Source organism: Dasypus novemcinctus, chromosome 12 (genome assembly GCF_030445035.2).
Source record: "Dasypus novemcinctus isolate mDasNov1 chromosome 12, mDasNov1.1.hap2, whole genome shotgun sequence".
Lineage (NCBI taxonomy): Eukaryota > Metazoa > Chordata > Mammalia > Cingulata > Dasypodidae > Dasypus > Dasypus novemcinctus.
Window position 1 is genome coordinate 7,647,197 of NC_080684.1, and position 15,779 is coordinate 7,662,975.

At 35.9% G+C, this 15,779-nt stretch overlaps 1 protein-coding gene across 2 annotated transcripts in view; it reads left to right on the forward strand.

Annotated features, from left to right (window-relative positions):
* The window catches only part of REDIC1 (regulator of DNA class I crossover intermediates 1), a 55,082-nt gene extending 47,732 nt beyond the window's left edge, over positions 1 to 7,350 (forward strand). For both annotated transcript variants that reach the window (XM_058309201.2, XM_058309200.2), the window contains 2 exons: positions 3,524 to 3,606; positions 6,137 to 7,350. In XM_058309201.2, coding sequence (XP_058165184.1) covers positions 3,524 to 3,606; positions 6,137 to 6,607 — 554 coding nt within the window. In that variant the 3' untranslated portion in view covers positions 6,608 to 7,350. The remainder of the gene's footprint in view (positions 1 to 3,523; positions 3,607 to 6,136) is intronic.
* Positions 7,351 to 15,779: the final 8,429 nt, after the last annotated feature.

The window sequence follows — 15,779 nt, forward strand, 5'->3', positions numbered from 1 at the left end:
TTGCTCTAGCTAGAACCTCTAGCACAATATTAAATAACAATGGTGGTTGTGGGCATCCTTGTCTTGTTCCTGATCTCACCAGGAAAGCTTTCAGTCTTTCATCATTGAGTATAATGTTAGCTCTGTGTTTTTCATATATGGCCTTTATCATGTTGAGAAAGTTTTCTTCAATTTCTATCTATCTTTTGTCATATTTTTATCAAGAAAGGATACTGTTTTTGTCAAATGCCTTTTCTGCATCATTCGATAAGGCTTGTGATTTTTCTTCTTTGATTTATTAAGTGATGTATTAGATTGACTGATTTTCTTGTGTTGAAACAGCCTTGCATGCATGGGATAAAACCCACTTGATCTTGATAAATAATTCTTTTAATGTGTTGTTGGATTTGATTAGTATTTTATTTAGGATTTTTGCATCTATATTTTAGGGAATTGGGTCTATAATTTTTTTTTTTTTTTTTTGTAATGTCTTTATCCGGATTTGGTATTAGGGTGATGTTGGCTTCATAGAATGAGTTTGGTAGTATTCCTCCCTGTTCAATTTTTTGGAAGCATTTCAGTAAGATTGGTATTAAATCCTCTTTGAATGTTTGATAGAATTCACCTGTGAAGCTCTCTGGTCCAGAACTTTTCATTTTTGGGAGGTTTTTGATGACTGTTTCATCTCTTTACTTCTGATTGGTTTGTTGAGGTCTGTTTTCTCTTTTGGGATCAGTGTACATTGTTCATATGTTCCTAGGAATTTGTCCATTTATTCTGTGTTGTCTGATTTGTTGGCCTACAGTTGTTCTTACTATCCTTTTATGATGTCTTTTATTTCTGTGGGGTCAGTAGTAATGTCCCCATTTTTATTTCTGATTTTATCTATTTGTGTCTTCTCTTTTTCTTTTCCTTTGACCTTCCAGCAAAGAGTTCATCAATTTTGTTGATTTAATCAAAGAACCAACTTTTGGTTTTATTAATTCTCTCCACTCTTTTGTTTTTGTTCTTAATTTCATTTATTTCTGCTCTGATCTTTGTTATTTCATTCCTTCTGCTTGCTTTGGGCATAATTTGCCATTCTTTTTATAGTTCCTCTAGTGTGTAGTTAGGTCTTTAATTTTAGCTCTTCCCTTTTTTTTTTTTCTAATGTAGATATGGAGGGCTATAAATTTCCCTTTCAGCACTGCCTTTGCTGCATCCCATAAGTTTTGTTATATAGTGTTCTCATTTTCATTCATCTTGAGATATTTACTGATTCCTCTTTCAGTTTCTTCTTTGACTTTCTGATTAAGAGTGTGTTGTTTAATCCCTGTATATTTGTGAATTTTCCTTTTTTTTCTGCCTGTTGTTGATTACCAGCTTCATTCCATTATGATCAGAGAAAGTACTTTGTGTAATTTTTATCTTTTAAAATTTAATTAGATCTGGTTTGTGACCCAACATATGGTCTATTCTGGAGAACGATTCATGAACAACTTGAGAAGATTGTATACCTTTTGTGTGTGGGTACAATGTTCTGTGTCTATTAGTTTTAGTTCACTTATCATATTATTTAAAGTCTTTGTTATTTTATTGATTCTCTGTCCAGATATTCTATCTAATGATGAGAGTGGTGTATTAAAATCTCCAACTGTTACTGTAGAAACATCTAATTCTTCCTTTGGATTAGCCAGTGTTGCCTCATGTTGTTTGGGGGTATTCAGGTTAGCTGCATGTATATTTATGATTGTTTTTTCTTCCTTGCAAATTGTTCCTTTTATCAATATATAATGTCATTTCTCATCTGTAATAATAGCTTTGCTTTTAAAGTCTTTCATCTGATATAAATACCACTGGCTTTTGTTTTTGTTTTTTTAGTCCCTTCCACATAAATTTGATGATTTTCTTTTCCATTTCTGCAAGAACGTTGTTAGAATTTTTACTGACATTGTGTTGAATCTGTAAATCACTTAAGGTAGAATTGACATCTTACTATATTTAGTTTTTCAGTCCATAAACACAGAATATCCTTCCATTTGTTTAGGTCTTCTTTCATTTCTTGTAGCAATGTTTTGAAGTTTTCTGTGTAAAAGTCCTTTAATGTCCTTGGTTAGTTTTCTTTCTAGATTTTTTATTCATTTAGTTGCTATTATAACTGGAATTTTTTTCTTGATTTCTTGCTTATGTGTAGAAACAGTACTGGCTTTTGGGTGTTGATCTTGTACCCTGGCACTTTGTTGATTGATTTATCTGCTCTAGGAGCTTTGTTGTAGATCTTTCAGGATTTTCTCTAAATAGGATCATGTCATCTGCAAATAGGGAGAGTTTTACTTCTTCCTTTCCCATTTGGTTGCGTTTTATTTCTTTTTCTTGCCTGATTGCTCTTGCAAGACTCCAGTACAATGGGTCAGTTTAGGTGATTTGTATGTTTCTAGGAATTTATCCATTTCATCTAGGTTATCTAATGTGTTGACATAATAGTATTTAAAAAATAAATTTTTTCAGGAGGTACTAGAGATCAAACCTAGGACCTTGTATGTGGGAGGCAGGTGCTCAATCAACCACTGAGCTATACTGCTTCCCAATGAAAGCTGGTTTTTTGGCTTGTTTTTTTTTTTTTTTTAGGATGTACCAGGTACCAAACCTGGGACCTCGTAAATGGGAAGCAGGTGCTCAAGCATTGAGCTATATCTGCTCCCCTGTAATATTCTTTTAAAGTCCTTTTTTTTGTGTGTGGTATGTGGGGCCAAGGATTGAACCTGGGACCTCATATGTGGGAAGCTGGTAACCAACCACTGAGCCACATTGGCGTCCCTGAGTTGGTTTTATCAATTGTTTTGCTTGTTGTCTGTTTTTGTTTTAACTGGACATACTGGGAACTGAACCTAGAATGGGAGGTGGGTGCTCAACTGTTTGAGCCACATATGCTCCTAAAATTCTTATTTCTATATGATCAGTAATAATACCCCAGCTTTCTTTTCTACTTACAGTTATTTGTGTCTTTTCTCTTTTTTCTCCTTTGTCATTCTTGCTAAAAATTTGTGAATTTTATTGATTTTTCCAGAGAACTAACTTTTGCTTTCACTGATTCTCCCAATTTTTAAAATTCTTTTTATTTTATCGACCACTGTATTTTTTATTATAGGCATGTATTTTTATATGTGTTTTTGCTCCATATTTCATTGCCTTTTGTTTTACTTGTAGCAAATCCTTTTTCTTAAACAAAGGGGGCAGGTGTAATGAAGCTGTTGATGATAATACTTACGCATTTTCAAGAGTTAAAACTGAATTCCCAGGCCCATTTGCAAACAATCTTAAAATATTATAATACATCAAGCTGATAGTGAAAAATTATCATATTGAGGTATAAAATAAACTAATAGAATATATACCCTGTGAGGAATACAAGCAGTCAAGTATAAAACTTAGATAATTTTGGTACATTTTACCATGTCATGTGGTAGTTAGCTAAACTTACTTCAATAGCAGATATCGTGTACCTATATATATTTTGTAGAGTATTATTAAATAACTTTTTAAATGAATTATCCTTTATTTTCAGAGCTTGATGCTTCACAGAGCAGTCAGTCTATCAGTTACTCTCCAAGGCAAACAGAGAGTTGTTTTAGTTCTAGTTCAGAGATGGTAAGTTATACTATTTTTGCTTAAGGTATGCTCTACTATTTTGAAATATTTGTATTTCTTATAGTTTTACATTTATGTTATGAAAAATTGGAGTGACAATGTAGTCCAAGTGGGAGTGCTCCAGTTAAAATAAATCACATGTTTAAATGGAGTTCTCCTTCATTCACTCTTCCAGCTTCATGCAGTCTGCCTTTTGTCTCTAGCTTACCATCCAGACTACCCTTGCTAAGGATACCAGTGACCTTTATGTTGCCAAATTCACTACTTTTCATTCTTTATCTTACTAGAACTCCTAATAATAATATTGGTAGAAGTGATTTTTTTCTCTTTTTGAAACATTTTCTTCTATTTACATTTGTGATAACGTACTATCGTGGTTTCCTTCATTCCTCTCTGATAGCTACTTCATACCTATGTCCAATTCTCCGTATATATGTTGGAAAATACCAATTTATTATTATTTTTAAGAAGCTTTAGATTACATAAATGGTACATCGAAAATATAGGGGGATTCCCATATCCCCCACCCTTTCCCCCTCTCACACATTCCCCCATTAACAACAGCTTTGATTAGTGTGGTACATGTGTTAAAATTGATGAACGCAGAAAATACCTAGATTTTTTACAGGTCTCTCTTCTCTTAACCTACACATTAAATTCTAGATGATGCTATCCGCTCTAATGATTTATTATTTTATTTGGATGATGGCAATATCCTAAGTCCAGTTTTCTGTTGGTCTCATGTTCTTGGAGATTTCACAAAATTTCCATCTCTTCATACCTCAAACTGAATCCTCTAGTCTTCTTCCCAAGCCAGTTTTTTGGATATTCCCATATTAGTAGATAACATTTTCCATCCACCCAATTGCTCAGGTCAGAAACTTAGTCAACTTTATTTTTTGACTTCATCTTCTTCCCCCAACCACATTCAGTCCATCACTACATCCAACGAGTTCTACCTCCAGAATAAACTACAAATTTATCTACTTCTCTCTATCTCCAGTCCAAGGTAGTATCATCTTGTTCTTGAGCTAGTGTGGTTATTTCCTAAGAGAGCTCTCTCTATTTTCACTCTTGTCCCACTCTTTTTCTAGTTAACAGCCATCATGATCTTTTGAAAACATACTTGAATCATGTTATTTCCATGTTTTAACTATTCAATTTAATTGTTTTACTTTAGCACCTAAACTCCTGATCATGAATTACAGGCCCTGTGTGATTATATCTATAACTGCTAGGATCATTTTCCTCTCCTACTATGCTTCACACCTACTGACATGTCACTTTCCTTAGCCTGTCAGTCTTTTTTTTTTGCTTCAGGGTTTTTATACATCCTTTTTTCTCTTCTTGGAAAATTGTTATTTTACCTTACTCTTATTCATCCTTCAGGCCTCAGCCAACATATATTACCTTTCAGAAAATTCCTCACTGCCTCTCCAATCTAAATTAGGTTTCTCTTTTATGCTTTCAAAATGACTTGTACTGTTTCTTCATAATGCTTTTCTCAATTTGTAAAATTATTTATGTATGTTTATGATTATTTGACTACTGTCATTTCTACCATTAGAATGTGTACTCCAAGAAGGCAGTGACCTAGCTGCCTCATTCACATTACAGATGCGCAATAATATTTATTTCCTGAAGCTTACTTTCTACTGTTACTGCCCAGCCAGTTTCAGTGCTATTTGTTGGGCTTAATTTTGCTATTTCAATGTTCATCAGCTGTACCCTGTACCCTATTTTAGATTATTAATATTAACTTTTCTTTCTATTAGTTTAAATAGTCATTATTTCTATACAAGATTTTCATAAAATCAGTATTTTGGATAATTCAATAATTGAGAGATAAATTTGAGAGCTATGGCTGAAAATTTCCATCCAGCACACTTTAGTCTAGACCTATTAACTGTTCTTAAAGTTTGTCTTCTTAGATAACAATTAATTGAGATATTTGTTGCTATTTAATTTTTCTTTTGTCTATTTGATTTCCTAATTAGCTAATACTCTCTTATGTACATATATGTTATGTCTTTCATGGGACTGGTTCCATGAAAGTAATGTTATAGACATTTTTAAAAATCAATTAATGAATAATAGAATGAGTTATATGTATTAGCTTTTACAGGACAAGTTTTATGTATTAGATGTTTTTTTCAAAAGTAATCACTTCTAGTCTTTTTTAGTTGTTGAAGACTATGTTGCAAATCTTTTTCCCTGTGTGAAAGGGTAAGGGGATGATGGGAAACTGATAATAGACAAAGAATCCTCTTCCCTCTCATCTCTCTTGCATTTTTAATACAAAGATTTTTATTACCTGGTCTAGCTATTTTAGAAATCCATAAACTCCTGGATGTAATAAATTATTGTTTGATGACTCTTTGACAGTATACATGCTTTGATTTGCCGAAGTCTCTTTCATAATTAGAAATTTTCTATAATACGAATTTTAAGAATGTCTGCTTTGAAGTGGTTAAAGGGTATTTGAAAATTTTAAGGATTATTTATAACAAAATTATTCAATTTGTTTTAGCCATCTGAAGATGAAAATGAAGAATTACAGCAAACTGAAGATACAAATAGAAGGCTATTTATCCAAACCAAAGAAACAACTAATAATTTTTATCTAAACAGTATGTTAAAAATTTCAGGCAACATGATTGTTAAAAATAATGCCGAAATTTGTACACAGAATGAGAATTCTAACCAATTTCCAAGGAAAAATAATACAGATGAGTTTTCACAGTCTCTGTGTAATTCAACACATATACTGCAAAACAAAACCAATAACAACTGCATTCCACAGATTGTAAGATGTGATGTGTGGGTACAAACTGAGAGTGAACCTGTAATGGAAGAAAAATTAGATGCTGCCATACAATGTGACATAATTTCAAAATGTATATGTAGATGTGATATGTCTTCTCTTTGTAATGTTGAAAGTTGCAGTGAAAATATTAAGGCAGATACCACTGGAGGGCAGGAAATCCTTAAGAATAACTAATATTTTAAAATCTCAACCTGGGATTTTATCATTTCAGTAGACCTGGGAAGGTAATAATAAATGTTCAAAATTTCATTAACCTAATAAGGAATGAGAAAAATATAGCTAAGCACAAGATGGAAGAATTCAGAGGGTGTATTTATGGTTCATTTAAAAGAACTTAGTATTGTTAATTTATGCATTTAATTTTTACATAGGCATATCTTTAATAGCTTTAATATATCTTCAAGTTTTTAGAAATTATATACATGCAATTTACAATCTATCATTCTTATGGTGATTACTCATTATGTTATATTGCTATTTGTGGACTAAAAATATGTTTAATTGCGTTCTTCCTGATTGCATTTATTTAAAAATTCAGCATAGTTGTATTTCCAGCAAATATGTTCTCTTCCAAGATTTTAAGGCAGAGAATAACACCAAATAGTATAAAATATTTTTATACCTGTATTATAAGAATTTTGTTAGCCACTTATCTTCATCTCTGATATTATACCCCCATTTTTAAAAGATTGGCATTAATTTTTAGGTAATTTATTTTTTCCATTTGTTTAGATAAAAAATTTTGTTGGTTCTTGTATTAACTCAAAGGAAAATGTGTTTCTCCTCAAAATCTAAAAATGTTTTAATATTTTTATAAAAACTGTCTGAAACTGGAAAAATGATTTATGTTCACTAATATTTATGTGGCTGAGTTTCCTTTAATAAATACTATATCAGGATTTCTCATGTCTAAAATATAGACTTTGCATCCAATGCAAATTTTTATTTTTTGGGTCAAAAAGATTTTAAATGTTTGTATTCTAAAATCAGCATTTTTATGGATATATTATAAATTCAGTTTTGATAAGTATATGTTTCAGGGTAGCCTGTTAGCATTTATACGGCTTAGGGTGCATTGCACTTCCTGAACATGTATATCCATGGCCCTCAAAAGAGCTAGGGAATTTTCAGCCATTAATTTCCTCCAACACTCCTTCCGCCCCCTTTCCCTTCTCTTCTCCCTCTGGGCTGCCTATAATCTATATGTTTGTGCATTTCATGTTGTCATTCAAATCCCTATGTCCCAGCTGGACTTTTTCTATCTTTTTATCTATCTGTTCTACTATCTGTCTGATTTCAGATGTACTGTCTTTGACATTACTTATTCTTTCCTCTTTCTGTTCAGATCTGTTGTTAAGTGCTTCCAGCACATTTTTGATTTCTTGCATTGTGTCATTCGTCTACATCAGATCTGTTATCTTTTTATGTATGTTTACAATTTCTTCAGTATGTTCCCCCAGTATCTTCTTAATATCCTTTATCTCTTTTTTCAGTTCATTAAGTTGATTCACGATATTTGTTTGGCCATCCCTGATTAGTTTTTCCTCTATATACATATCTTCTACTGTTTTTTAGTTTGTTCCTTTGACTGGGCCATGTCTTCCTGTTGCTTAGCATGGCTTGTAATTTTTTTTTTTTTTTTTTTGGTGTATAGGCATTTATCTTGATGAGCTTATTAGATTAGTTAGCTTCTCTTTCTACTCTAGGGTTTTATTTTTTTGTTGTTTTTGCACATGTGATGAGATTCCTTTTTGACACTTGGTTTCTTTTTTTTTTTAAGATTTCTTTCTTTCCCCTTCCTGCCCCCCGCCACCCTGGTTGTCTGTTCTCTGTGTCTGTTCGCTGCGTCTTCTTCTTTGTCTGCTTCTGTTGTCAGCGGCATGGGAATCTGTGTTTCTTTTTGTTGCGTCATCTTGTGTCAGCTCTCCGTGTGTGTGGTGCCATTCTTGGGCAGGCTGCACATTCTTTCGTGCTAGGTGGCTCTCTTATGGGGCACACTCCCTGCACGTGGGGCTCCCCTACACAGGGGACACCCCTTCGTGGCACAGCACTCCCTGCGCACATCAGCACTGCACGTGGGCCAGCTCCACACGGGTCAAGGAGGCCCGGGGTTTGAACCGCGGACCTCCCATGTGGTAGATGGACACCCTAACCACTGGGCCCAGTCCGCTGCCGACACTTGGTTTCTCTTATTCTATATCCTTGCAGTTGTTGGTGTTTCCGTAAAAAAATTTTTAGGACCAGAGAAAAGGAAAGAGATAAGAGAAAATGAATAATAGTAATAATAGTTAAAAAAAAAAAAAAAAAGGTAAAAGCGGAACCATACAAGAGCTAGGAAAATAAGTATTACAAGTGAAAATTCATAAAAAATACGAAGGAATAGAAATTTTTAAAAAGGTGGAATAGAAAAAAATGAAATGAAACAAAATAGAGGGAAAAAGAATGAATTAAAAAAAGCTGGAAAGATGAGAAAAGAGAAAAAGACAAGAAATAAAGTAGGTAGGAAAAAAATAAGTAAAAGGAAAAAAAGGAAACAAAGGGAAAAGACAGACAAAGCAACAACAACAAAACCCAGGGAAAATGGCCTCCCCTCTGTTCCCTGAGAAACCCGTGAGGAGCTTCTCAGGCTGCTGGTATTCCAGTGTCCCTGCAGCCTGCCCTCCACAGGTAATGTACCTGATTTTAGCGCTTAAAATGCAAAGGGGAAAAAAAGGAACCAATAAAAAATAAAAACAGATCCAAGAAGACCTAAAACAAGAAAAAGTCTGTCTATATGTTCCCTGTTGTAAGCTACCAACTTCCTGATAACCAAGGGGCTCCCTTCCCTTAGGAGGTACCAGGAATCAAACCAGGGACCTCTTTTTTGCAAGGCAGGAGTTCCTCCTCTGAGCTCATCAGCTCCGCAGGCTCAGTAGGTTTCTAAAGGCTTACCTGGGTCTTCCTGCCTTCCCTCAGGCGAGCTGGGCTTCTAACAGTTTGCTGGAGCCTGGCTGGTTAGGTGCCTGTCTCTGCCCCCTCTGACCTAGTTCTCTCCCAGGGCAGCGGGGTATGGCAGTCTACCTGGTCAGATCCCCCTCCCCTCTTCTGGGGGCTGCCTCAGTGCTGGTTGGGGTCGTTCTTGAGATTCAAAGAGGGTTCAGCTGGCCACACTCACTGAAAAGAAACTACTCTCCACCCTCTGCCAGACCCCTCTGCTACCAGGGAACGCTCTCTCCCACTCACTTGGCTGCAGTGATTCAGGGGTTTTACTGAGGCTATTTGCCTGGAAGGTGGAGTATACCTGCCATTTCCAGCCTGGGTGGTGCCATTCTTGGGCAGGCTGCACATTCTTTCGTGCTAGGTGATTTTCCTTTGGCTTCTTTACCTGTCTTGCTCCCTCCTGTGGATCCCCAGAGCTGCTGCTTTGGGTAGTTTTTTCCCCCTTTCTCCATTGTTTTTAGTGAAAGAGTTGTTGAGCTCTGCCTATCTACTTTGATGCCATCTTTCTGGAACTAATTTATCTTTTTAAATAAATTATTGATTGAGGCTTGTGTGTGATACTTAAGAAATATTTGCCTAATCCAAGGTTATAAAAATTTTCTTCTATATTTCCTTCAAGAAATTTTGTAGTCTTCTTGATTTAAATTTATAATTCATTTCAAGCTAATTACTGTGTACAATGTAATAAGTTCATTTAATTTTTTTTTTTTTTGGCATATGGATATCCAATTGCTTTAGCACCATTTGTGGAAAAAACTGCCCTTTCCCCATTGACTTACTTTAAAAAAATTTTTTTAAATTTCTTTTTTATTTTTAAAGTTTTAGATTATATAAATGTCACATAAAAAATATAGGGGATTCCCATATGCCCCACTCCGCCCTGGGACAACATCCCTCATTAGTGTGGCACATTTGTTACAATTGATGAGCACATACTGAAGCACTGCTGCTAACCATGGACTATAGTTTACACTAGAGTTTACACTCTCTCCCACACAATTTTGTAGAGTATGACAAAATATTTAATGGCCTGTATCTGTCATTGCAATGTCATGCAGGACAATACCTATGTCCCCAAGATGCCCCCATCTTAACACATATTCTTCCCTCTCCCCTCAGAACCCTTGGTGGCCACTTCCTCTACATCAATGACAAAAGTTCTATTGCTAGACTAATAATGGGTCTATAATAGAATAAAAATAAATCTACTTTAATGACCATTGAACCTTTGTCAAAAAACAGTTCACCAGGATGTGTTGGTTTGAATTCTTTATTCTGTTCCATTGGTCTAGCCATTCTTTTACCAATAATACAATGTCAATTACAATTGTTTTATATCTATAGTAAGTTTTACAATCATGTATTATCTTAGTTTCCTAATTTTTATTGCAAATACCAAAAGGATTTTCCAGCTCTTATTTTCAGAAGCTAGAAGGCTTTCTTCCTCCTGAGGTCAGTAGTATTTTGGCTGGCTGGCAATCCTTGCATTCCTTGGCTTTCCCTTCTCATGGTGATGTCCTTTCCTTTCTCTTCCAGGTTTCTCTTGCGCTATGGCTTCCTGCTCCTTCTGCCTATGTCCAATTTCCTTTGCTTATAAAGACTTCAGCCATAGTGGTTTAAGGATCAACGTCAGACAGCTGAGCACAGCTTAATTATAATAACATCTTCAAAGGTGCTTTTTACAAATGGGTTCAGGGGTTAGGACCAGAACATGCCTTTTTTTCAGGTAATGTAAATCCTCCACCATTGTTCTTTTTCAAAATTGTTTTGGTTAGTCCAGGTTCTCTGTATTCCCATATGAACTTTAGCTTCAGCTTGTCAATTTCTATTAAAATACTCTGGTTGAATTTTTAAAATTGTTACTGTGGTAACATGTAAACAACACAAAATTTCCCATTTTAACAATTTTCATATGTCCAATTTAGTGGTATTAGTTACATTCACAGTATTTTGTTACCATCGTCACCATCCATTACAAAACTTTGTCATGTCAATAGAAGATACTTCTATTCCCCCCACCTCCCACTCCCAACCCCTGACAACTTGTCTCTATGAATTTGCTTATTGTAATATTTCACGTAAGTGAGTATGATGTTTGCTGTGGGTTTTTTTTATTTGCCCTTTATCATCTTGAAGTTCTCTTCTATTCCTAGTTTTCTGAATATTTTTATCAAGAAAGGCTGTTGGATTAATGTGAAATGCCTTTTCTGTCAGTTGAGATGATCATGTGGTTTTACCTCATTCATTCTATTAATGTGGTGTGTTATATTGATTGATTTTCTTATGTTAAACCACCCTTGCATTCCTGGGATAAATACCATTTGGTCATGGTGTATAATCCTTTTAATATACAGTTGTATTTTGTTTACTAGCATTTTGTTGATATCTGCATCTGGTTGGTCAGTAATTTCTTTTTTTGTTGATCTGGGTTTGGTATTAAGATAATGCTGGCCTCATAGGATGAAAGAATTTGAGAATAATTGGAGTGAATTCTTCCTTGAATGTTTGGCAGAACTCAGCAGAGACGCCATTTGGTCCTGGGCTTTTCTTAGTTGGAAGCGTTGATTACTGATTCAATTATTTTACTTGTTATTAGTCTGTTGAGGTTTTCTGTTTCTTCCTGAGTCAGTTTAGGTAATTTGTGCACTTGCAGTTATTTGTCTCCTGGTTGAATTTTGATGAGGATTGCATTGAATATATATGTGAATTTGGGGAGAATTGACATCTTAAAATACCAGGCTTCCTAATTAATGAATATGTTACATGTCCATTTATTTAGGTATTTAATTTCTCATAGCAATGTTTTACAGTTTTCAGTGTCAGGTCTTGCATTTCTTTTTTTTTTTTTTAAAGATTTATTTATTTTTCCCCCTTCCCCTCCTCCCACCTTGCTAGTTTTGCTGTTTGTGTTGTCTTCTCATTTTCTCTCCTCTAGGATTCACCAGGATTCAGTCCTGGAGACCTCTGATAGGGAGAGAGTTTCCCTGCCAATTGTGCCACCTCAGTTCCTGGTTTCTGCATTTCACCTTGACTCACCCCTTGTCTCTCTTTTGATGCGTTACCAACTTGCGTGACTCGCTTGCGCAGGGCATTGGCTCACCACGCAGGCACTTGTGCAGGCACTGGATCACCATGTGGGCACTTGCTCGGGCACTGGCTTACCACGTGGGCATACTATCTCTTCTTTTTCACCAGGGGGCCCCAGGGATCGAACCCAGGTCCTCCCATATGGTAGGGGGAGGCTCTGTCACTTGAGCCACATGGAGGCGTGTCCCTTCTTGTATATCTTTTGTTAATTTCATATAAGAGTTTAACTTTTTTCAGGCTGTTGTGAATGGAATTTTTAAAAAAGATTTATTTATTTATTTAATAATTCTCTCCCCTCTCCTCCCCTCTAGTTGTCTGCTCTCTGTGTCCATTTGCTGTGTGGTCTTCTGTGTCCGCTTGTATTCTTGTCAGCAGCACCAGGAATCCATGTCTCTTTTTGTTGCGTCATCTTGCTGTGTCAGCTCTACGTGTGTGCGGCACCATTCCTGGGCAGGCTGCACTTTTTTTTTGCACTGGGCGGCTCTCCTTACGGGGCACACTCCTTGCACGTGGGCAGCCCTACGCAGGGGACACCCCCGTGTGGCAGGGCACTCCTTGCTTACATCAGCACTGTGCTTGGGCCAGCTCACCACATGGGCCAGAAGGCCCTGGGTTTGATTCTTGGACCTCCCATGTGGTAGGCAGATGCTCTATCCATTGAGCCAAATCTGCTTCCCTGAATGGATTTTTTTTTAATTCATTTTTTTGGTGCACCTAGCTAGAATAAAGAAATATACTGATTTTATTTTATCCTGTAAAAAGTCTTATATCCTGCAATATTGGTAAACTTACTAAACTTTTAAAAATATATGTATCTTTTTCTATATAGGTAATCATGTAATCCGTGAGGAAAAACAATTTTAATTCTTCCTTGCAGTCTGCATGCATCAGCTAGACTCTCTTGACGTGATGAGAGTGAATATACTTGTCTTGGTCCTGATCACGGGGGAAATTACTCAATCTTTCACCATTAACCGTGATATTAGTTGTAGATTTTTTTGTAGATACCTTTTTTTTTGGATTGAGGATGCTCCCTTCTGTTTCATTTATTTAGTCAAAAAATTTATCAAGCTTATTTTTGCCATTATTTCTTCTCCTTCTTCTTCCCCTCTCCTTCTCTTTCTCCTCCCTCCTCCTTCCTCCTTCCTACTTTCTTCTTCTTTCTTCTTCTTGGTGGAACTGAAAAACTGACTTGAAAGGACCACAAATGACCAAAGATCCCCAGGAAAAGAAGGGGGGGGTACTTGCCTTCCCAGGCTACAGTAATTACTGTAAATGTAAATTAGGACAGTAATTAACCAAGTTACAGGAGCAGAATCACACATATAAGGAAATCTGTGATTTATTATTAATGCTTGCACTGTAGAGAAGTGGAGAAATGATAAATATTTTTTGCGAAAGTGCCTTAATTTGTTTTCTACATAAACATTTTACTATATTAAAACAGCTACAAAAATTAATTTTAGAATAGTTTTAATAACAAAACTATTGTACTTTATAAGACAATAGAAAATATGCCTTCAGGCAGAAAACTGACAACACCTTAAATGTTTAAAATGAATCATTTCTTTTGAAAGATCATGAAAATATCAGCAACAAACTGGGAAAGGAAATTTGGAACACATATAACTAACAAAGGATTCATACCCAAAATATAAAGAAAAAACTAAACACTTTACAGAAGAGGAACTAAAGTAAATTTGTGTCAGGACAACTAAAACATGTGCATATTGCTGGTGGGATTGCAAATTAGTACAAGCACTGTGGATAAAAAATTGGCAAAATCTAGTAAATTTGAATATGAGTAAGTCATATTTCACTCTTTGTTATTCCGTAGATAAACTCTTGCACATGAACTGTAGGAGACATGTAGAGAAGAATTATGGAGGGATGCGGACGTGGTTGAACTGATGAAGTGTCCGCCTACCATATGGAGGGTCCAGAGTTGTGTACCCAGGGCCTCCTGGCCTGTGTGGTGCATTGGCCCACATGCAGTGCTGCCACGCACAAGGAATGTCCTGCCATGCAGGGGCGCCCCCGCGTAGGGGAGCTCCATGCGCAAGGAGAGCGCTCCACAAGGAGAGCCGCCCCAAGTGAAAAAAGCACAGCCCACCCAGGAGTGGAGCTACACACACATGGAGAGCTGACACAGCAAGGTGATGCAACCAAAGAGACGCAGTTTCCCGGTGCTGCTGATAATACAAGAGGATGCAGAAGAATACACAGCTAGTGGACACAGATAGCAGACTACGGGGGATGGGAGGAAAGGGGAGAGAAATAAAATAAATCTTAAAAAAAAAAATTATGGAGACACTTTGTCATGACAGAAAAATCACAAGTAGCCAATAAGTACATGTATAATAAAAAAGATAAATATATTTAGGTGAAATAATGAAATACTATACAACTAAGAAAATGAATGTTTTATAGCTATTCGTGACATAATGGATGAATACCTGGAAAGACCCACTCAGCCTCTCATTATACCAATATTTTTATTAATGGGTTCTGATTCATGACTTGGTATCTCTTTAAATTCATCTTGACTTGGACTCCTTAACCTAACTTTTGTCTCATGGTCTGATGATAATAATGATAAATGTTAAAATATATTGAGCTATATGTAAGCTTTATAATGCTGAGAGCCACTGTCTCCCTGGAATTGGTCCTGGAATAGTGCCTGGCACAGAGTAAACACAGTAATCATTTCTCGACTGATCTTAACCACGCGACAGACACTAAGGTAACTTATACACCACCTCACGTGATCTTTACAACGTGCTATAAAGTAGGTAAATTATTCCAATTTTACACATAAGGAAATCAAGGATTGAATTAGTGAAGTCACTTTCCCAAGGCAACACAGTCGGTACTTGAGGCAGAATTCAAATCAAATCTGTCTGACTCCAAAGCCTGTGCTGTTTAACGATTGTGCTGTGCTTGCTTTAAGAGGTTATTACAGGGTTCAGGTATTTAGAATTTGGTTTTATCCGTGGATTTCACCCACGCCCACGTATCTGACTTTCTGTTTGGACACTGCTTCTCCAAAACCAAAGCCTCGCTTGCCCTTGACGTGCATGTTGCTGCATTCTATCCTGTGGCTCATATTTGGGGCCCATAGAAAGAATCTACCATTAACAATGTGATTAAACACCTAAAATTCTGAATGAAGGAGACCTATTTTAGTAACACAGGTAATAAAAATGTATTGCCTTCATGGAGATTATATGAAATCTAATAGGCACTGAAGCCTTTGGACTGTTTCTGTGCTTGAAAAAGT